Below are 21,663 nucleotides of genomic sequence, written 5' to 3' on the forward strand. Positions count from 1 at the left end.
TCGACTTGAGTCTCGCGTGGAGGAATCCCTAACTGTGCTGACGTCCGAGGATGCTGACCAGGCTCAAGTCGACTTGAGTTTTAACTCAAGTCGACTCCAACAACATTTCTGGATAGATTAGTTTGGAGTCTGCGTTGTTTATTTTTTCCAACCCTGCATAAAATGTTAGCCAAAATAACATGCAAATTTAATCATTTATTAGAGACAGTTCCTAGAACTTTTTTTAGGTCTTAACTTCATGTCTCCAGTGAGATCCTAGGTTAGACCGACGCCTACTGTTCCCCTTGGGAACGCATCCTGACCCACTCCTCTCAGGAGAATTTACCTTGTGCCAACTGAGTCCTCCTGACTCATTGGACTTTTGCTCGGCTCTGTCCTCATCCCCCAGGATTTATGCTGCGGCTCGGTCCTCCTAACCAGCCCAGTCTTCTGCTGCGACTCGATTTTCCAGATCAGCCCAGACTTCTACTGCGACTCGGTCCTCCTGACTAGCCCAAACTTCTTGCTGAGACTCGGTCCTCCGGCAGAGCCCAAGACTTCACCTGGTGCTTTGACTCTGCCAAGTCTTCAGCCTGATCCTACAGATCAGATCTTTCCAGTACCTAGCGTCCACTAGGACTTTTCTCAAACCTGTGCTCCCTATACACTTAGATCAATAACACACTTAATTTGAACCTAGTGTCATTATTAAAAACTAAGGTTTGATCGTCTGGTGCTCCCTGCACCAACAAATTGCACACAAGAATCCAAGATTTGCTGAATGGGCTTCACCCGATTGGACAACCCATTGAAAATTGCGATGCCATAAGGTACGCACTGAAAGCATTCCCGAGGAATACTTTGTCGGCATCTATGGTGGATGCTTACAAGGCCTCAGGGATCTTTCAAAAATTAATCTAGATGAGTTATTTTCTAAGTTCGAATTGCATGAACAAACTAATGTCATAATGGAAGAGAAAGGTATAGCTCTAATTGCAAGACCAACCAAGGAGAAATGTCTAGAAAATAGACGGAAGAAGAGTCTGATGAATCATTAGATTCAGAAAGTAACGACAAAGTCACAACCGAACTAGTTAACTGATAGCGCTCCGCAAGTATACGGAATGTCGTCAAGTAATAAAAAGATCGAATCCACAGGGACCGTGGAACTACTTACTAAATCTAGCACAAAAAGGTGGAGAGAATATAGATCATGAGTTGTGTGGGGGAGATGGGAGTGTTCTAAAGTGCTTTATCCTAGAAGTCAGAGAAAGGGATCGACAGTGACACTGATTGGTGAAACGATCCTAGGACTTCGGACTCCTCAGAGAATGGATTAATTGACTTGGATCATCTACCTTTCCTCAATAACTGTTCAGTTGTAGGAATGTTAACCAATTTATCCAATTCAACTTCTAGAAGCCCGGTTCAAGGTCTGCCCGTGTCACTCAGGCGCCCCGGAATACTAAAAGAACCCTATCCCCTGTCACAGGATATCGTTTTACGGATCTCTCCCCAATAACGAATGACCGCTAACTATCCCTCATAGGAATTTAACTACGCATTAGGAAATCCCTCGGAACTCGCCCGGTTCAAGGTCTGCCCCTGTTACAGAGCGCCCCGGTGTACGGCCTAATGATTCCCCAATTCATAGTAAATCCCTACCCTCATGGATTCACACACACACAATTTATCATCAAGCACAAGCATAAATCCACAAAACAATGCACAGTTATATCATAGAAAATGGTAGATTAATCAAATCCAAATACAATCATCCATTACATCTGATTTATCCTACATCCTAGAATCTAGGGCCCATTTGTATCTTCTAAAAGCTGGTACATATAAACTTATGTGAAAAGACCTAGCTTTTTCTCCATCATATTTCATTTGTGGATGACTACCCTATAGCAGATATAGGACTGTCAACGACTAAGAAAACAGATAGTAGATCAAGAAAGAATTCTCACACTGATAATTCATTTTACAGATGGAAAAGAGTTCCACCAAACTTATTATTATTTATAAGAGTCAGCCATACTCTAGTAGATGATGTCAGTATTAGCAACATAACTTGCAGCAGGACCTGTCCAGAAAGGTATTAGTATGGTTTTCTCACTCCATAAGATCTAGCTTAAAAATCTCTGTTATCAAAATTTGTCTGAAGATAACATGAGTCATCAGATGCAAAGCTTTAGTTATGTGGTTTGAGGCTTTGAGAACCAGTATAAAAAAAAAGCTAAATGGGAAAAACAAAAGAGGAAGATTTTCTACTTGTCACGGCATCGTGCTGCTATATAACTTTTGAGATGGTTAATAACTTCAGCAGACTTGACAAAGAAACTGCGATGAAATCTACACCTTCAGAGATCCCAAAATCAATATCAAGCCAATCCTGCACATAACAAAAGCATAAGATGATGGAAAGCAACTTGACTAAAGATCTCAACAAGTTGAATGAATCTATCATCCCAATAGACCACTTTGATTGTTAGAAAATCTCAACGATACTCACATTCATTGAGACTTTAATGTAAAACAAATAGCCAGCTGCATAATTTTTATCATCATATTTTTTACTAGTTTACTTTATTGTTTCAGTTGGGAAAAAAAGGCAACCAGTAAATCTCAACAAAAGACATTTTGGACCAAAGAATAATGCTCATGTTCCTGATGTGAGAAAAATATAACATACTCGTACAATCAAGAAAAGTAAATACAATATACACAAAGAAAAGACTTTCTTAGTTTTCCTATGAATGTAATGAAGCTAGATGATAGGATTAAACTAATAGGAACAAGCAATCATTACAAAATGGAGTAGAAGAATAGTGAAAAAATGACCAAGATGAGATGAGTTTGTGACAAAAAAAAGTTCATACAATCAAAACCAAGTTTGATATTGAACTTGCCAATAAAGAATATAAGTCACAGAAGAATGGCTGACATAATTGGCAATAATCAGTTGTCATCTATTTATGTTCATCATTGATATGTACTGCTGAATGATATTAGTGACATCAAACAAAGGATATTTTTCATTATAAGTTCATAAATCAATAATTACAACTAAAAACTAGGAGGACAAAGCAACCACAATAAATGAGTGCATAACATGAACCGACCTTTGAAGATATTGTAGGAAGCATGGCATTACGTTCTCGGACTAGCCTGCCATTCCTCCAGAAAGTAAGATTTGCACGAGGTAAAAGCAGTCCAGGATCGATGCACCGGCACTTTACATCTGGCCCTATCTTCTCAGTCACCTCAAATCTGACCATTCCTCCATCCACAAGAAGTAAATCACCAACTCTAACATCTGTAACAGGTGGAAAAGTTCTCAATAGGTCAAACCAACAAAGTAGATAGAACACCAAAATATGAGTTCTTCAATCCTCAACCTTCAGCAAAGCCATCATAATTCACAATTATTGTCCTTTCTGGAAGAGGTGAATTGAAAGCTCGTACACTGAATGTCCAAATTTCACCATCCTGCACAATATATAATAATGATGAGTTCTGCATTTATGTTGTCGAGTGTCCTATAGGGAAGAAACTGTAATTCTCTTGTTCAATAAGAGAAGTGGAAAGGAAAGGAAGGACAGGTGATCCTCATATTTCTATAATGGCCTCAAATTAATGTTAAGACTTTTGAGGGATAATATCAGGAAAGAAACTTTCATCACTTTTTTTATTGTCCTTTCTCTTCCATTCGTCTCTTTCGAACCCTTTTTCTATACCTACAAGATAACTTCTTCAGCTACTCTTTTTTATTCCTAACCAAACAAGAGAAATAACTACTTTTTCTTCTCCTGTGTTGTGTGTGTGTATTTACTTTTTGGTTTATTTTTAGCCTACCTTTGTTTTTATTTCTCGTGCCATTTCAATCTTTTTGAACTGCATTTTCTTTTTACTTCGTCGTTGCTCCATGTAGGAAAAAAGATAAATATTTTCTTTGTAATTATCGTCTTTCAAATGATCTCCTGCCCATTTCCCACACACAGTCTTTAGATATGCAGGTTAAGGATAAAAAAAACTAAAAACAGGTAACGAAAGAACAATTAAGTTTCTTATATACAAAGTCACAGGTGAAATAATCTATGCAAACTTCCTGGCAACTTGAAAATTTCGGATTTGAATTTTCTGATAAAGTAGTGTCACTGCACAAACCAAAAAAAAATTCGTACCATGCATTCAGTGTCCTATCAAAGAGAACAAGAACCTAACCTCAGCCTTGGAAGAAGCGGCACCGCCAAGATCACCCATATGAATCTCGCTGCCCTCAGTGTCCATCATCACAGCCACAGCAAACCCTTTCTCCTCGTTGAGCCGGCGGACCTGACGGATAACCTCCCGGTGCCACTCGTGGGTGCCATGGCACATGTTGATCCGCGCGACGTTCATCCCGCCAACAGCAAGCGCCTCGATCTGCTGCGGGGAGCAGGTGGCCGGCCCGATGGTGCACACCAGCTTCGTCCTCCTAGTGCTCCGGAACCCGTTCTCCTTGAGCTCCACCTCGGTGACTGTGTCTACGTCGATGGACGACGCCGCGGCACCGCCAAGTGGGACGACGCCAAGATCGGGGGAGGGGGAAGCAGCCGCGCGGATGGAGAGAGCATAGCGGGGGCGAGGGCGAGGGCGAGGGCATGGAAAGGGGAGGCGGAGGGAGGGGATGAGAGGAACGGAGCGGGAGAGCTTGGAGGGGATGCCGACCGTGGGCGGAGGAGAGAGGAAGAGGAGCGACTGAGCCATCTCTTCTTCTGTGCGCTTGGGTTCTCCAACGCTGCGACGGACTCAGCGAGGGTGGGGTTTTATTCCTAATCGCCAGTTAGGGACGGAGCTCACGAGATCCCAGTTTGTCGGGATCACCCGTCATGCGAGGGACAGCATCTAGGTTTTATCGAGCTGCCAATGGAGCTGCTTGATCCGATCGACTGACGTCATCAATGTTTTTGACATCCGGCACCGACTCGATGGTAGAAATCGTGAAGTTTGGTTTGTAAAGAACAGTAAAATATTTGGTTCCCTTGATCGGGTCAATTTCTGTTGGTGAAGTCACGAAATGCGCACGTGACTGATCGGCTTAATTAGAGATTTCATGGGTTCAAACCGGAGTCAAATCTAACGTGGGCCTGGCCCATTAGACGGCCTGCTCTCCCACTCAGTCTCTCTCTATATAAAGTATATTTACCTTCTTGCATAGAAACCCTACATAACCTCCGAGAATTTTTCCATTTGTATTCAATCGGCGATCGGCCTTTTAAAATCCATGGCCTCCGCCGCCGCTGTACGACCTCTCATCACGGTGCAGACTCTAGAGGGAGACATGGCCACCGACGTCGCCGTCACTGTCCCCCTACCTGACGAGTTCAAGGCCCCGATCCGCCCCGACGTCGTCCGTTTTGTCCACTCAAGCCTGTCCAAAAACAGCCGCCAGCCGTACGCCGTGTCCAAGCGCGCCGGCCACCAGACCTCCGCTGAATCCTGGCGAACTGGCCGTGCCGTCTCACGTATCCCTCGCGTTCCCGGCGGCTGTACCCACCAACCGCGCTGGCCAGGGTGTTTTCGGCAATATGTGTCGTGGTGGTCGCATGTTCGCACCCACCAAGATCTGGCGCCGCTGGCACCGACGCGTCAACATCAACATGCGCCGATACGCTGTGGTTTCGGCTCTTGCTGCCTCCGCCGTCCCGTCCCTCGTCATGGCCCGCGGACACCGCATCGAGACCGTTCCTGAGCTTCCCCTCGTAGTCTCTGACTCCGCTGAAGGCCTTGAGAAGACTGCTACTGCCATCAAGGTCCTCAAGCAGATCGGTGCCTTTCCGGATGCCGAGAAGGCTAAGGACAGCCAAAAAAAATCCGTCCCGGCAAGGGTAAAATGCGAAACCGTCGCTATGCTCCTGATCGTGTACGGAACAGATGGATCAAAGGTCGTTAAAGCTTTCCGTAACATTCCTGGAATTGACATTGCTAATGTTTGAGTGCCTCAACCTTCTTAAACTTGCACCGGGAGGCCACATTCATCATATGGACCAAATCAGCCTTCGAGAAGGTGGATTCTGTTTTTGGAAGCCTTGACAAGCCATCTGAAAAGAAGAAGGGATATATCCTACCCCGACCAAAAATGTTCAACGCTGATCTCGGAAGGATCATCAACTCTGATGAGGTGCAGTCTGTGGTGCGTCCAATCAAGATGGACGTGAAGAGGCGCCGTCTGAAGAAGAACCCCTTGAAGAATCTCTACACGTTGTTGAAACTGAACCCTTATGCCAAGACTGCCCGGAGGATGGCTACTCAAAAGTTTCAAGTAAAAATTAATAGAGAATTTAATAATAATAGTAATAATCTCGTAATAATTTTAAAAACAAAAAGTAAGAAATCAATATTTTTAAAAAACAAAAATCCAAAAAATAAAGAACTTCAAAAAAATAATTAATATTTTTTGTACGCGTGTCTTTCCGGACACTGAGACAGTTACACGTAACATCACAAATCTTCCCTGTCTGCCTACGTGTCAGCATGCGCTTCCCGACTGCGCGCGCTTAAAACTATCCAAACGTGAGCATCAAATCAACCGGCGATGGCTTTCTGCGCGGCTCACCTTCTCGAGACCTCCACCGTCTCCCTCCGTCTCTGCCGCCGCTCCACCACCACGACCACCAGAAGGACAACTCATGTGAAACCGCATCGCCGTCGAGGCGCCGCACCACTCCTCTTCTCCTTTGCACCACAAGGCGCAGGCATTCCGCCGGAGGTCCCTCGGCCTCCGCCGCAGGAGGGGCCTCCGTACCCGCCCGGCGACCTGCCGGGGATCGACATCCCCCCCGAGATCATCCCGCCGCCTCCGGTTGAGCCTCCGCTACCTAGAACTCCTCGGCCGGGACCGGATTTACCGCGGCCGCCCATGCCTTCCCCGCCTGGTCATCCCGAGGTGCCGATCCCCCCTCCGCATGGGCCGGAGGTACCAACGCCGCCGCCGCCGACCGTGTTGGCAAGGCATCCCCGGCCGGAGGTTGTGCCAGTGACGCCGCCGGAGGTTTGGCCGCCCAGTGCAGTTTCCTTCCCGCACTAACTGTAACAATGACGTGTGACAGAAAATAAATCTTATTTTCGGGAGACAAATAAATTGATAAAGTGTAAAAACGCAGCAACAAACGAAACTGGACGATAAAAAAGTTTGTTTTCATGGAATTTGACAAGAGCTGGAAGAAGGCGACACGTGCAACATCATCTTTTCCGAGGGGTCATAGGTGCCGAGCATTTAAGCGTAGAACGTCAATTTAATTAAATCGCATATTGAGGACGAAAATTAATAATAATAAATAAAATAAAATTTATTTAATTATAAATAATAATATAATATAGGATAAAGTAGTATCTATATAATTAATCTATTTAATTGGATAAATTTTGATTATTGTTATTATTGCTTCATATAAAATTTAACCGTTTTATTAAACCAGTATTTCAATCTTAAAAGTTTGGTAGATTTTTTTCTGATAAAAACTTTTAATTAAAAAATTGTTAATTCATCAGGAATTTAAACAACTGTTTTCTCTCCTATCAGAAAATTTTGATATTTAAAAAACAAAGAGATAAGATTCAGAAGGCTCGTCGGAAAAGACAAATAATTATTGGTCGGCTGCTAACTGTTCCGTATGTCTATGGGAAACCATCACCGGACGGCTATAAATCAACTCCGTTTCTCTTGCTGCAGCAGAGTGCAAGAAATCTATCTCATCTTCACCGATCATTGCAGGTTTCTTCTTCTTCTTCTTCGTCTTCTTCTTCGAAGGCTTTGTTCTCGGAGGATATACGATACGATCGAGATGTTTTATCACCCCTCCATGAATCTTAGCAAAATCAATAAAAACACTTTTAGGAACTACTTTAACTAGTAACAGTTGGACCTTTCTCTGCCTGTAACTGGAATCCATCGTCTTTTTTGTGCTTCAGAATGGGTTCCTCTTCCGCTAGCTCTAGGCCAGCATCGCAGCCAAGGTTCATCCAGCACAAGAAGGAGGCCTTGTGGTTCTATCGGTTAATCTCCATCGCGTACGATCAGATATTAAACCCGCCGCACTGGAATGAGGACATGAGGGATGACGCCCTGGAGCCAGCCGATCTCCACGACCCGGAGTTAAAGGTCGTCGACGTCGGCGGCGGAACCGGGTTCGCCACCCTGGGCATCGTCAAGCGCGTCCATCCCGAGAACGTCACCATTCTCGACCAGTCGCCGGAGCAGCTCGCCAAGGCGAGACAGAAGGAAGCCCTGAAGGATTGCACCATCATCGAGGGGGACGCCGAGGACCTCCCTTTCCCGACGGACTCCGTCGATCGCTATGTCTCCGCGGGAAGGTAATGGAGCTAGCATTTACCGATTAATTACTTTAGTTCTTCTTCGTTTCATTACTATTTATAATATATCTTTGTGATGGACGTCCAGTATCGAGTATTGGCCTGATCCACAGCGTGGAATCATGGAGGCATACAGAGTGCTGAAGCCAGGAGGGATCGCCTGCATCATCGGCCCTGTTTACCCGACCTTCTGGCTCTCTCGCTTCTTCGCCAACGTGTGGATGCTCTTCCCCAAGGAGGAAGAATACGTCGAGTGGTTCGAGAAGGCCGGTTTCAAGGACGTAAAGCTGAAGAGGGTCGGCCCCAAATGGTATCGCGGCGTGCGGCGCTTCGGCCTCATCATTGGCTGCTCTGTGACAGGGGTCAAGACAGAATCCGGCGAGTCCCCTTTGCAGGTAGGTGCATGCTTCTTCTTCCGATCCCTTCGTCATCCTACGAGCGAGCGATAGCAAACAGAATTACAACTCTAGCTTCTGTTAATTTCTTGCTGCTGCAGCTCGGTCCGAAGGCTGAGGACGTAAACAGGCCAGTGAATCCCTTCGTCGTCCTCGTACGCTTCGTTCTAGGAACTATTGCGGCAGCATATTACGTGTTGGTGCCTGTCTACATGTGGATTAAGGACAAAATTGTGCCTCCGGGACAGCCCTTATAAAGGACCCTGGTCCTGATATATATTTTAAGTTCATCATCTCAGTTTGTGAGGAAATTAAAATAATAAGTTGTGTTTCTTTCAGGAGAGCACTGGTTTGCTTTGTAACACTATGAACTGTGGCTGGATCATGTTTTAATAGTAGCTTTTTTTAATGAAATACTTGTCGAAAACAATGATGGTTTTTGTTGGAAATGTGAATGGAAATAAGAGATGGTGAAGAGACTCCTTTGTGAATGAGATTATAGTCTCACATTGGTAGTTTCAAGGTCTAGTTGTTGGTTTATATTATGTCACAAGCATTGATGTTGTGAACAAATGCAAGGGGAGAGGCTCTCGTTGACGTCCGTCGTGACCTCTAAACACCGTTGGAGGGGATGAATCTTTTTTAAGGAAACTGTATTGAACGCAGGCCTCGACTCAGCATCTTTGTGTATCGGTCGACTTCGCTCTCGGCCTCTCTACGTCTCGGCCAACTCAGCATTCGGTAGACTCAAGACCAGCGATCGGGAAAACACCAGCCCCTGCTGGCAGTTGTGTATCGGTCGACTTCGCTCTCGGCCTCTTTACGTCTCGATCAACTCGGCCAACTTGGCATTTGGTAGACTCAGGACCAGCGATCAGGAAAACACCAGCCTCTGTTGGCAGCTGTGTATCGATCAACTTCGCTCTCGGCCTCTCTACGTCTCGACCAACTCGGCATTCGGTAGACTCAGGACCGGCGATTAGGAAAATATCAGCCCCTGCTAGCAGTTTGGAATTGTGTATCGGTCGACTTCGCTCTCGGCCTCTTTACGTCTCGATCAACTCGGCCAACTTGGCATTTGGTAGACTCAGGACCAGCGATCATGAAAACACCAGCCTCTGCTGGCAGCTGTGTATCGGTCAACTTCGCTCTCGCCCTCTCTACGTCTCGACCAACTCGGCATTCGGTAGACTCAGGACCGGCGATTAGGAAAATATCAGCCCCTGCTAGCAGTTTGGAATTATCTGTTCAAGTCATCTCTACAAGATAAGTGTAATTGTCTTATAATCTTCAATTCAGCACAAATTAATCTTTCCGACAAAGATTGTCCAACAGTTTTTTCATAGGATTAATGGTGGGCAATCCAATCAATGTGATCTCCTTATCTTTCTTAATTTCTTTTTCTAATTTATTATCACCATGATAGAGATCACACTCCACCGAATAAATGCTCACGATAAGTTGTTCATGCCGCTGGAAAACAATAAATGTACAGTCTCGATAAGTCTTCATTAGGTTGGTTGTTCAAGAGTCCTGAAATTAATTCCATCAGTGTTTGTGCACACCTAATCTTATATCATATTTTATAATTATATAATCATGGAGCTTAATATCTGTGTTTTAATTAAGGTTGATATATGTATATTCAGTATAAAAATTAATTTAAATCCATTTAGCATAATTTATTAGATGTGCTATTAATTTTTTGAGGTACATGCAATTAATAATCACGCAAGTTAGAGGCATGTGCATTTATGATCCGGCAAAAGCAAAACCATAGCCGGAGTTGCTAGGAAAAAAATGATAATCCCAGTTAGTCGCATTGACTCAATCCTTGGGAGTGATCGGTTCGGTCCCACAGAAATTTTCCACCGACCATCAAGGTAAATCAGGAAGCGCATGCAACGGTCAACCCAGATGCTCAGCATCCTTTGATTGACCAGAGTTGCTATAAGAGCATCTATAATGGGGTATTAATAACATCCCATTAACACCCAAGGATGTTAATCCATATTGTGGAGGGGTGTTATACCACCCCTCCACATGAATGCCACATGAGCGTGTTCAAAGTCTTGAACGCGTTCATGTGACAGTGGGGTGGGTCAGCCCTGGCTGGCTCACCCCACATGTATTTTTTTATTTTTTTTATTTTTTATTAATATTATGGTGTTATTAACGCAGCAGCATTGATGCTCTAATCAAATATTAATATTATAACTATGGAAATTGGTCATTATGCGAGGAGATGGAAGTTAGACATCATTGTCCATTCATTAAACGATGCCAAAATAAAAAGGATTGGTGCAGCTGTAAAATATTATTAATTAAGCATCCACGTATCTAATCCCAACTATGATATAGGGTAGGATTATAGAATATTTTTCTTTAATAGAATGAAAATTTTAACATATTTTTAATTTATTAGGTGAGGAATCACGATGGATGAATCATGGAAGAAGACTGTCTGCTTCTCGAATTAATTGAGCTCAAGATCATATCTACCTATTTTAATTTAAAAATAAAAATAAAAATAAGACTGTCATCATGAACCAACCAGTCAATTGGTTTAATGCTAGCATGGCCGGAGCTAATATACGCCCACACTAGACCTAAAAAAAATACATGAAATTAAAAAAAATATTTTAAGAATAAAGACATAATTATTAAATGATGAGTTCATTTGATAAAAGCACATGCAATAAATCTTCATGATCAAATACAATCTATTAGAACTTACTAGTTTCAGTCCAGGAAGGTATAGATACAATACAATTATATTGAAATTGATTTTCTACTGCATGGTTTGCAACGTCTTATCCTAATTCATTAAAAATGATAAATTTATATTACTATCATATTTATTTATTCTATGATATTATTAATATACAATTTCAAGAGGTAAATGATCATTTTTCTGAAAGTCAAAAAATGCACTTACAATGCAAAAAATCCAAAATCGATTTTGAGGGACAGATTTTCAACTTTTTGAACCTTATACTTAACCCTGATGAGCAAATTGTGCTGTTTGTTAACACTGATGAGCACAATATTAATCGACTGTCAGATATATTTCCTATACGAGTTATAACAAGTTTGCGTTTGCAATTAAAACTAGTATTAAGATCATAAGATCCTGATAACACACAATAAATCTTGCTGCATAAAGGGATCGGATGAGATGCCTAAGATTCATAATCAGAGCCTGACAGAAATGAGCACACATCGAATACATGGTTACTGCTAAGAACACAGCAAGAACAAGTGCTAGAACAACAAGTGGGAAAAACAAAATGGAAAGCATGCAGATTATCCAAGAACAAAGTCAGAACCAGTGCAGGAAATATGTATAGCAAATAAAAGCAAAACACGACAGTGAAACCATTGGATGTTTCCACTACAATCTACTATATATGGCATTATCAAAGTTAGAACAAATTCATGATGGAGCCGCAGTTGGGTAAAAAGCAGTTCCATGAAAGGGGCCATCATGCTGTCCGCTGGAGTGGATCCAATTAATGGAAGGCAAGAATAGAAACTTACTCTTTTCTTGTTCCTTGCATGTCTATAATTCGAACAAATCTAGCTTCACTCAGACAGTCGTTGAAGGGGGGACGTCATGCTGTCCATTAGAGCAGAATTTGATCCAAACAGCACTGCAACTTGCTTGCTGCTGCACGAGCCATTTGCTCCCCTTTTTTTGTTTTTTCTTTGCAGTGTCAGAAAATTGATTTTCTGAATCCATTTGATTTGATGATGGGGTTCATTTTCCTTCTCCAAAAAAAAAACAATTCAAAATTTGTGGACTTTTATTAAATCTTTGAGTTTGGGTTTGACTAAGAAACACTGGAAAGTCAAAAAGTGAAACGCTCGGGCGAAGTCTGAATTAATACTCTCTTGATTGAATGCGATTCAGCGAGTGAGACAAGACTTCATCGGCTTTTTATTCTTTTTTGTTCTGTTCTATCACGGTCACATCGTCACCAGCGCAAGTTGCTTACAGAATTTCTCATCCTTCTCAAGTTCCATTATTCACTAAACTAATGGATGTATGCAGAATCTATGAGCTCAGTGTAGCAACACGATGGAATCTATGCTTCCATTTCCTGCCAAACCCCATCAGGACTTATATATACAGTGGAGATAAGTGTCTCTGGCTCACCATTGCTGTGCCAAGAAGAAATGGAGGAGAAGCAGGACGACTTCCTTGTCCCTAAGGTGAAGCTAGGGTCCCAAGGCTTAGAGGTTCAGTACTCTTCTCCTTGAAACTTCTCGAGACGCAATCGAATTGTTGATCGAATGCTTGAATGAAATTGTAATACTTAATAGGTATCCAAGTTAGGCTACGGTTGCATGGGTCTCAGTGGAGTGTACAATGATCCAGTGAGTGATGAAGTTGGAGTGTCCATCATCAAGCATGCCTTTGACAGTGGCATCACCTTCTTTGACACCTCAAATATTTATGGGCCTTGCACCAATGAGATATTGCTGGGGAAGGTTTGATTTTATTAATTCACCTCGTTGGGATGGATTACAAATTTGTGTGATAAGAAATTGGTTTCTTTAGTTTAGGCCTTCAAGCACTTGCCAAGGGAGAAGGTTCAGTTGGCTACAAAGTTTGGTGTTCAGAGCTTCAGCAAAGATGCTATAGTCATCAATGGTAAGCCTGAACATGTGCGGGCTAGTTGTGAGGAGAGCCTCAAGAGGCTCGGGGTCGACTGTATTGATCTTTATTATCAACACCGCGTCGATACGACCGTGCCGATAGAGGAGACTGTAAGATGCGATTTCAGATACTCATGATTCTTTAAATATATCTAATTGAATCCTTTTGAAATTACAATGAGACAATCAATATAAGAAGATTGTTGCAATTTTTGGCTATGTTAGGTGGGTGAGCTCAAGAAGCTAGTGGAAGAAGGCAAAGTGAAGTACATAGGGCTTTCAGAGGCAAGTGCTAACACAATTAGACGTGCTCATGCTGTTCATCCAATCAGTGCAGTGCAGCTCGAGTGGTCGCTATGGACTCGTGATAGCGAGGATGAGATCATTCCAGTTTGCAGGTGTAAATAGCTCAACTCTGTGAAGATCATGAGTACATGAATTGAATCCTTTGTTGGCAGCTCAAAATTTAACTTTATGCTATGATTTCTAGGGAGCTTGGCATTGGAATAGTCCCTTACAGCCCTGTTGGTCGCGGTTTTTTCGCAGGCAAAGGAGTCACAGAAATCTTGCCTGAGAGTTCTTTCCTGGTGAAAGAATTGACAGAAACTTTAGCTTTTCACAACTATGAATTTGCACTGAACATATCTAAAAGTTGTTTTCTTTCAGCATTCACATCCAAGGTTTACTGGAGAAAATCTGGAGAGGAACAAGATTCTTTATTCAAGGTTGAAGATGTTGTCTTCCAAGCACCATTGCACACCTGCTCAATTAGCTCTCGCTTGGGTTCTTCATCAAGGAGATGATGTGGTTCCTATTCCTGGTAATCAAGCAATTGCCCATATTAGTATAGCAAACACATCATAACCCAATTAAAAATCTTTGTTTTTGTGTGTGTGTTATTGATGGAATTTAAAATGTGGCAGTAGTTTCCATGTTTAATTTTTTTGAGAACATTACCAGGTACAACTAAGATCGAGAATTTGGATGAGAACATTAAATCATTGAAAGTTAAGCTCGATCATGAAGACATGAAAGAAATATCTGAAGCAGTGTCCAAAGATGAAGTGGCAGGTTATAGAAGCAATGCCTTTATTGAGTCATTTAGTTGGAAGCATGCAGACACCCCACCTTTAAACAGGACTACTCTTTCAGCAGAGTAATCCCCGTTCATATGCTCTTGAATTCACTGGAAAAGGGATGCATATTATGTAAGATTATATGTGAGTTTCTTTTCTTTATTTGTATTAAAGCTTGCAGTGTCATGTGTCTGTTCATCCAACTTCATGCCAAGAGTTCTTGCCAATGCAGTGCCAGTTATTTGCTTGCACAATAAGATACAGTAAACATGGGAAAGATTCAACAAATACAAACTGACATGAATATGCATGACTTGATTGATATTAACCACTACTGACCATGAAATGATTATGCCAAATGCAGAGGCAAATGATGTCTGAGTCTAACAAATTCTAATAGGTGGAGACCGTTATTGAATGTTCTTCTGAATACGGGGGGCTGTTCTATTGTATTGTATTCATGATGTGGTTCTTAGGAAGAATAGGTTTACAGATTCCATCCTCCTCTTTGGTTCCTACATTTAGCAGATCCTCACAAAATTCCTTCATTCAGATCACATCTAACTTGATTTCTGGCAACCTGACTTCTTGTTAATCCTTCTCATTCACAAATCCCTGCATCTTAACAGCCAAATTCTTAAAATCTAAGGTCTCTATCCTTCTCATTCACAAATCACTGCATCTTAAAGGCCAAATTCTTAAAATCTAAGGCCTCTATCCTTCTCATTCACAAATCACTCCATCTTAACGGCCAAATTCTTAAAATCTAAGGCCTCTATCCTTCTCATCCACAAATCCCTGCATCTTAACGACCAAATTCTCAAAATCTAAGGCCTCTTAAACATGGAAAGCTTGTGAATTGTGTTCAATTTAGTGGGAATGTCAAGCTTTTAAATACCTCTGCCATGGACATAGCTGGACAGTTGTTTGAATGAAATCAATAACTTAAATAGTGAGAATATAAGCATGAATGGAGATAGTGACGTTACTTGTCTTTGATGCCCGGTTGTGTCATCTGTCTGATGAAGATTATCTTTCCTCATCTGATGAAGACTTATCTTTCCTCATCTCAGCATCTGCTAACATAGATAAGACAAGAATGGGCTGAAAACAAATGTAATCCACAGGCTAGATCAGACAGGGACTAGAACTTTATACGCATCCTGATGGTTATACCTTCTCATCACATGACATGGAAAAGCTGTATATATAACCCACGAGCAAGATAAGAATGAAGCAAACATTTTACCATCAACAACTTACTCTGATCAATACTATACCTCCTTAACCCGTAACATTGGAAATGAATGGATGAAAAATTTATAATCCATCAGTGATACTTTCCTTTTGGATTGCACTGGGTCTCAATATGTATGTGCACATGTGCTGTTCATCTTGTCTCACCACACCTTTTATGCCATATGCAAGCCAAAGTATAGAGGTTTAAATCATTGCTCTTGCATTGCTGTCCTTGGATATGAATAAATTTGTGACTCTTCCTGTCCCACCGCGAGTGGGAGAGTGTGCACATGCTAACAAAGATGGTATATTTGGTACAAAGAAAGGTTAGTTTACCCAATGACTGTTTGCACATGAGTACAAGAGCAAAGATAAAGTTCAATTCGCTGCTCTCTTCAATTGTCATCCCTAGATAGGAACGGAAATGCGTATAAAGAGAAAATGAGAGATTTATGCAATGCCCATTTCAAGAATACAGTTGCAATTATTAAGATGTGTTTTAGAAAAATAAAGCTAGATTGCAAAGCATCAAACTTTCCATAATACTTTCCAAAACTTAACGCATTTTTAATAGCGATTATTTTTTGAGCTTATGAAGGTATTATCACCCTGCTAATATAAATAGTAATATCAGAGGCCATCATATTAAAACTAGTACAATTTAATGCACTTTTTTATTATAGATTATATCTAGAAATTCAGTGGGTCCTCAATTATACCTAGATGATATAACCTTTGAGACTCTAGAGGCTTAGTCCCTAGGTCACTTGACCCTCTTATATGTTCAACAAATCTAAAGCCCTGCCAATATAAAGGGGTTAATGGATCTTGTTTACCTGATTTTTTGAGCTTGTACTTGCTAAGGCATAACCTACACATGCCAAATAAGATTTACATTTAAGTAAAAAATAGATAAAAATGTAGATCCATGTCTACTATGGTTTGCCTCTGAACTTTCATCTCGTTTGGACATACCAAAATTTGTGTAGCAGCTACAATTCTACATCCATGCACAGAATAACTTATCCTAGAGCACAATGATTGTACCGAACTAGTGCAAGGGAGAAGAGAAAAATACAGATTGATCCAGGCTGTAGTTCAGGTGCAGCTGCATGGATCTGGTGTATTATGTGGTATGGTGCAACATAGTATCATGGTTCTTGGCTGTTCACGCGCTTATGGAGCTCCAGCATTTCCTGATGGTTTGGATCTAATGACAGTGCAGCACGGCAGTCTCGGAGAGCACTGCCAATATCCCCAACATGTTCGTAAAATGCAGCACGGAGGTGTAACAGATGAAGATCAGCCTTGAAAGCTATAGCCCTCGTCAGCTCAGCTATTGCATCTTTTTCCTTGTGGTTGTCCATCAGCACTGGAAACAATTCAGAGAAGAGATTTGTGTGAGCAGAATAAGTTAGCGCTATCTGGACTTGGAGATACACTCAGAGCACCATCAACTAAGCATTAGCATGAGTACGACAAAAGTATTTGAAAGAAATGGGAGGAGGATAGAACCATGCTAAGAACATGGTAATCAAATCCTACATCCACTAAAAGAGCTTTATGTCAAGAAGCAAAATAACAATAGTTTTCTCACCTATGCTTATTTGTTCTTTAATATAAATCAAACAAATATAATGTTTTTCTTTCTAATCAATAATCTCTTGTAAGAATAGAATGAGGGTTAAAAAATTCTCTACAAAAAGAGTGTACCTTCAGATATGATCTGATGGTGTTTATCTAACTAATAGCTGTGTACCAAAACAATGATTATATAAATAAACACAATTTTGATTGTACTTAAAATAAAAAAATAATGATGTGTGCACATATACTGGGCACTTGGTTTAAGGTCATTGCACAACAATCTACTGCAGTTCATGGGTATCTCCTTTTATAACAGCACTATCAGGCCACCTACATCAAGTGAGATGGGATAGAAATTCACCCAAAGTCATGATCATCAGTGCCCACATCACAGCAAATGCTATCTTTCCTATCTAGAAATAAAGATTGAATTGCACAATGTGCATTCTTCGATCTTTGCATTATTCATCTTGAACCAATAACGTGTTAAAAGTCTCCAACCCAAATAGGTTCATCAGTGCCTTGATAATTGTCATCAAAACATGTCCTTCCCTTATACATTTCTATGGAGCCTCGTTTAAGAACGTACCTCTTGGTATCAATAGCACACAAACTAGATGAAGGATGCCACCAAATATGAGACATGTCAAACACCAATGATAGTTCGCACAATGCTAGTACTTTGAATCTCACGTGGTATCATGGAAATAAATTCAAAAAGGTACAATCAATAACCACAAATGTTTTAAAGATGCCAACATATGCCAGCAAAAATATTAACTGTTAATTATCAATTTATTTATTAGCCTAAATTTAATAGTTAATTGTTCTTCCACAAGATTTAGCACTTCTTCTTTAACTAAATAATTTATTTACTATCCATTTAGCAACTTTCTTTAGATGCTGATTACTCGTTTCAGGATAGATAATCACACTAATTCCAAAGATGCATGATGCTTATGGATAAATTTTCTTATTTATTTATTGTATAAATATTTTTTTAAAAGAAAAATGTTTGCAAGAGTTTTTATTTCTTTGAAAATATCTAAAAAGCAAGATTATATAGCACTTTGCTAGAAGAAAATAAAATAAATGAATGTGGAAGAATCTAACCTGCTGCTCTGTATCTATAAGGATAAACACGCAAAGGATCCAATTGGGTCACCATTTGCAAATCGTCTTTAGTATGTTCCCGTTCACAATATTCAGACCTTTTCTCATATGCTGATGCATTGTTTCTAGCCTTCTCAATTAATTTGGTCATTTCCTCATATGCAGCCTTTCTGTCATTCTTAAGGAAATGGACTCGAGCAAGGCCTTGATGTGCCCGAGTGTGCTGGATTTTAAGGGCACTGACGTAACAATCAGCTGCCATATCTATATTCCCAGAGTCAACATATACACTGCCAAGATTGTTCAATGCCTGCAAAATGAGCGAATGAATTAGGAAGGGCAATAGTAAACCCTGAGTGACTAAATTATTCAATCCATTAAGTGAATAGAAATTTTATTAAAAAATGCTAGATAATTCAGAATACAAGAGTGTTACCTGGCCCTTCCGAAGCCTATCTGAAGGGCACTTTAATGCATCTTCTAGAAGTGAAACAACAGTGGCAGAACATGAAGGATCAAGACTTGAATCTGCCAAAGCATAGGCCTTCAGAAAGAAAGCCTCAAATGATCTTTGAATGGAAATCGACTCCTCAGCTTTACGAAGTCCCTGCCTGAAGTATAACACTCCTTTTGCAGCATCAGATTCAAGCATCTGATAGATTACTGAAAGGGAGCCTATGTCGTCCACAGATGACCATCGGTCATATAATTGAAGCCAACAATCTGCGGTAGTCCACTGATCCACATGTTCTCTAACAAGTGTCCGCAGCTGGGAAGCAGGAGCACGTCCTTCAAACATTCGATATTCAGGGGAAAGTGTCAGGATGGCTTGAACATCACAAAGTGCAGATTTGTAATCTTCAAGTGCAAGATAGAAGCAAAATCGCAGTTCTAAACATTCTAAAGACAGTTTGAACCCTAATAGCCGATTAATTTCAGCCAAAGCAAGTTTGGCATCTTGTTTTCTCATGAAAGATGCTGCTCGATACATGTATGGGTAAGTGAGAGTAGGATCCAATTCTGTCGCCTTATCAAGGTCTTCAAGCTTCCTATCACCTTCACAATACAAAGCTCTCTCCTGATACATCCATCCTAGTGGTTGATAGGAAGATATTACAGAGCTAAGTTTCTCACAAGAAGAAAGCTTGTCACCTCTGATGTAAGCCAATCTAGCCAAACCAGCGACTGAATAGACATGACCAGCAGTCAAAGCAGCACTAAAGTAGTGTTCTGCTTCACTGTACTCTTTTCTCAACAGCTTCACACAGCCAAGCTGATGAAAGGCGAGTTGCTTCTGCCTAGTACTTGCTGCCGATTCCACCAACTTCTCTAAAAAACATACTGTGACATCCGACTTCAGATTGATAGTCATCGTGACTTGACATAACAAACAGTATAGCGCAAATGAAGCATGACCAGCCATGGTTGCCCTTTGTTGCTTGTTGACATTCAAGAAGGTTTTGATAACTTGCTCATCATTCAAACATTGAGGAAGCTCTCTCAAAAGCACTTGCAAGCATGAAGCAGCAAGCACAGGAGCATCTTCTTCCATTGCACATTCCATAAGCTCTACAGCATCTTGCCGTGAAGAAACTAATGATGCCAATTGCCTATCACAAGCATCTTTAAGTCTTTCACAACAGAATGTATTAGCAAATACCATGATCTCCAACAATATTTCAACTGACAAATCATCTAAGTGCCCTTCAACACTGAAGTTAGAGATTGCTCTCATTCCTACTGGTGATATGCCATTCTCTGACAAATCAATAACTTCAAGATTTGACTCTGTGAAGGATCCATTCAGCATTGTATTAAATGGAGCAGACAATGCTGCAATTTTCTGTCTCTCACAGGCTATCATCTCACCCCTGATCTGAAAAAATACCATAGTAGAAATCTGATCAATTGGATAACTACATTGACTGATTGGATCAACAATCTTAGAAGGAAACTGAGAGGCGACATTCAGAAGTCCAAATTCTTGTGAGCACTTTCCACAGGAAGCAAGGAGGTCAGAAATAACTTCTTCCCCTTGTTTCTCATACCGTAACCATGATGCATATATAAGTTTCTCATGAACTGTACTAGCATTCTGCCAAGCAGAATGAAGACTTCTTTGGAGCAATTTAGCTTCCCCAAGTCCACGAAATACCTGAAACTGGAGCAAATACAGGTTTGACATTTCTTGTGGACTGCACGCCTCAAGTTCTTCATGGATCTGAGCTAAGACTTCAACATAATCTACAGGCTTGAATAGAGTGAGAACTGGAGGCTCGGCGACTTTAATAAGAGATTCACTGTGTAAAAAAATAGAATCAGGCATCTTTTTATTATTTAACTAAAAGACAATAGGAATCAATCTAAACAACACCAATAGAGAAAGTGACATAGAACACAATCTTACATGGAGGACGGAGAATATGAAGTAGATTGCAGAGTTCCTCTTTCCACCTGAAGCCACGATTGGGGATTAAGAGCATGAAGAGTTGTGTCTCTTTTGTAGGACTGTCGAGAGGAAGAAATTCCTCATTCTGCATGCGTCAAGAATGTTTCCCAATCTCCACACTATCCAATTATATTACCAAAATCAAGGAAAAGAAGATTGGATAAAATAGGTAAAAGGAAAACCTTTGACCCGCTCACGACAAGCTCTATCGAAGAGGACCTCTATCCAACACTCACGAGATCGAAAATTGAACGCCTACGTCTAACAGGAAAAAAGGGAAAGGTATTCACAAAAAAGAAGCCCTAGGATTTACAGAACCGAAAAGAAACTAAGGCAAGACGCCAACTTTTCCCTAATCCCAATTACAAACCCTAGTTCATCACCACAAACCACCTCGAATCCTTAACGCGAAGCGGAAGTCGTCTCCAAGAATAACAAAACCAAGCAAAGATGCCTCCTAGTCGATCTAATTCCCAGCGAAAGAAGAAAAATCAGAGCTTGAATGAAGAAGACCGAAGAACAGACAGAGAGGGGCCCCGACTGCCGAACATCCTATGAAACCAGACAGGAACAAAGATTTTACGAGATCAATACACCAAAATGAAGCGCCTTTACAGGCAAACAAGAGGTTAATGAAGAGGGGGAACCCCACAGACCTTGTTTGGTTCTGACAGCTTCGACGGCACGCTCACGCGCGCGCAGATCTACAAAAATCGAGATCAGAGCAGAATTCGGCGAGGCTGGGTGTGAGAGAAGGGATCCAAGGCCAACGAGCAAATCCCCGATCTGAGCTGAGATTTTG

General features: G+C 41.2%; 2 protein-coding genes and 3 pseudogenes across 3 annotated transcripts in view; 3 read left to right on the plus strand and 2 right to left on the minus strand.

Moving 5' to 3' along the window:
- The window catches only part of LOC141842650 (pyruvate kinase isozyme A, chloroplastic-like), a 9,213-nt gene extending 4,329 nt beyond the window's left edge, over nt 1-4,884 (minus strand). Inside the window, 5 exon segments of the mRNA XM_074730693.1 lie at nt 2,257-2,323; nt 2,326-2,377; nt 3,108-3,301; nt 3,384-3,474; nt 4,210-4,884. Coding sequence (XP_074586794.1) covers nt 2,257-2,323; nt 2,326-2,377; nt 3,108-3,301; nt 3,384-3,474; nt 4,210-4,734 — 929 coding nt within the window. The 5' untranslated portion in view covers nt 4,735-4,884.
- Nucleotides 4,885-5,251: 367 nt separating this feature from the next.
- LOC141843386 (large ribosomal subunit protein uL4-like) lies at nt 5,252-6,528 on the plus strand (annotated as a pseudogene).
- A 1,158-nt stretch (nt 6,529-7,686) lies between these two features.
- LOC141842652 (2-methyl-6-phytyl-1,4-hydroquinone methyltransferase 2, chloroplastic-like) lies at nt 7,687-9,149 on the plus strand. Of its 2 annotated transcripts, none has more exons than XM_074730695.1 (4): nt 7,687-7,741; nt 7,939-8,340; nt 8,429-8,735; nt 8,837-9,149. In XM_074730695.1, the coding sequence occupies exons 2-4, from the start codon at nt 7,940-7,942 to the stop codon at nt 8,990-8,992; spliced, it is 864 nt and encodes a 287-aa protein (XP_074586796.1). In that variant the 5' UTR covers nt 7,687-7,741; nt 7,939; the 3' UTR covers nt 8,993-9,149. The 2 variants fall into 2 exon arrangements, with proteins under 2 accessions (XP_074586796.1, XP_074586797.1); XM_074730696.1 differs by lacking the exon at nt 7,687-7,741 and adding an exon at nt 7,758-7,813.
- Nucleotides 9,150-12,775: 3,626 nt separating this feature from the next.
- Nucleotides 12,776-14,706, plus strand: LOC141842651 (perakine reductase-like; annotated as a pseudogene).
- Nucleotides 14,707-16,608: 1,902 nt separating this feature from the next.
- On the minus strand, nt 16,609-20,945 carry LOC141843627 (ETO1-like protein 1; annotated as a pseudogene).
- Between the last annotated feature and the right edge of the window lie 718 nt (nt 20,946-21,663).

This window comes from Curcuma longa, chromosome 12 (assembly GCF_044706935.1).
Source record: "Curcuma longa cultivar G26 ecotype Majalengka, Jawa Barat chromosome 12, ITB_CL_G26_1.1, whole genome shotgun sequence".
Taxonomy (NCBI): Eukaryota; Viridiplantae; Streptophyta; class Magnoliopsida; order Zingiberales; family Zingiberaceae; genus Curcuma; species Curcuma longa.

Excerpts from the sequence above, each read along its gene's own strand:
- LOC141842652 (XM_074730695.1), top strand. The coding sequence starts at position 7,940 with ATGGGTTCCTCTTCCGCTAGCTCTAGGCCAGCATCGCAGCCAAGGTTC. Across the intron at positions 8,341-8,428 it reads CGCTATGTCTCCGCGGGAAG|TATCGAGTATTGGCCTGATC; the intron begins GTAATGGAGCTA and ends ATGGACGTCCAG. Across the intron at positions 8,736-8,836 it reads CCGGCGAGTCCCCTTTGCAG|CTCGGTCCGAAGGCTGAGGA; the intron begins GTAGGTGCATGC and ends TTGCTGCTGCAG.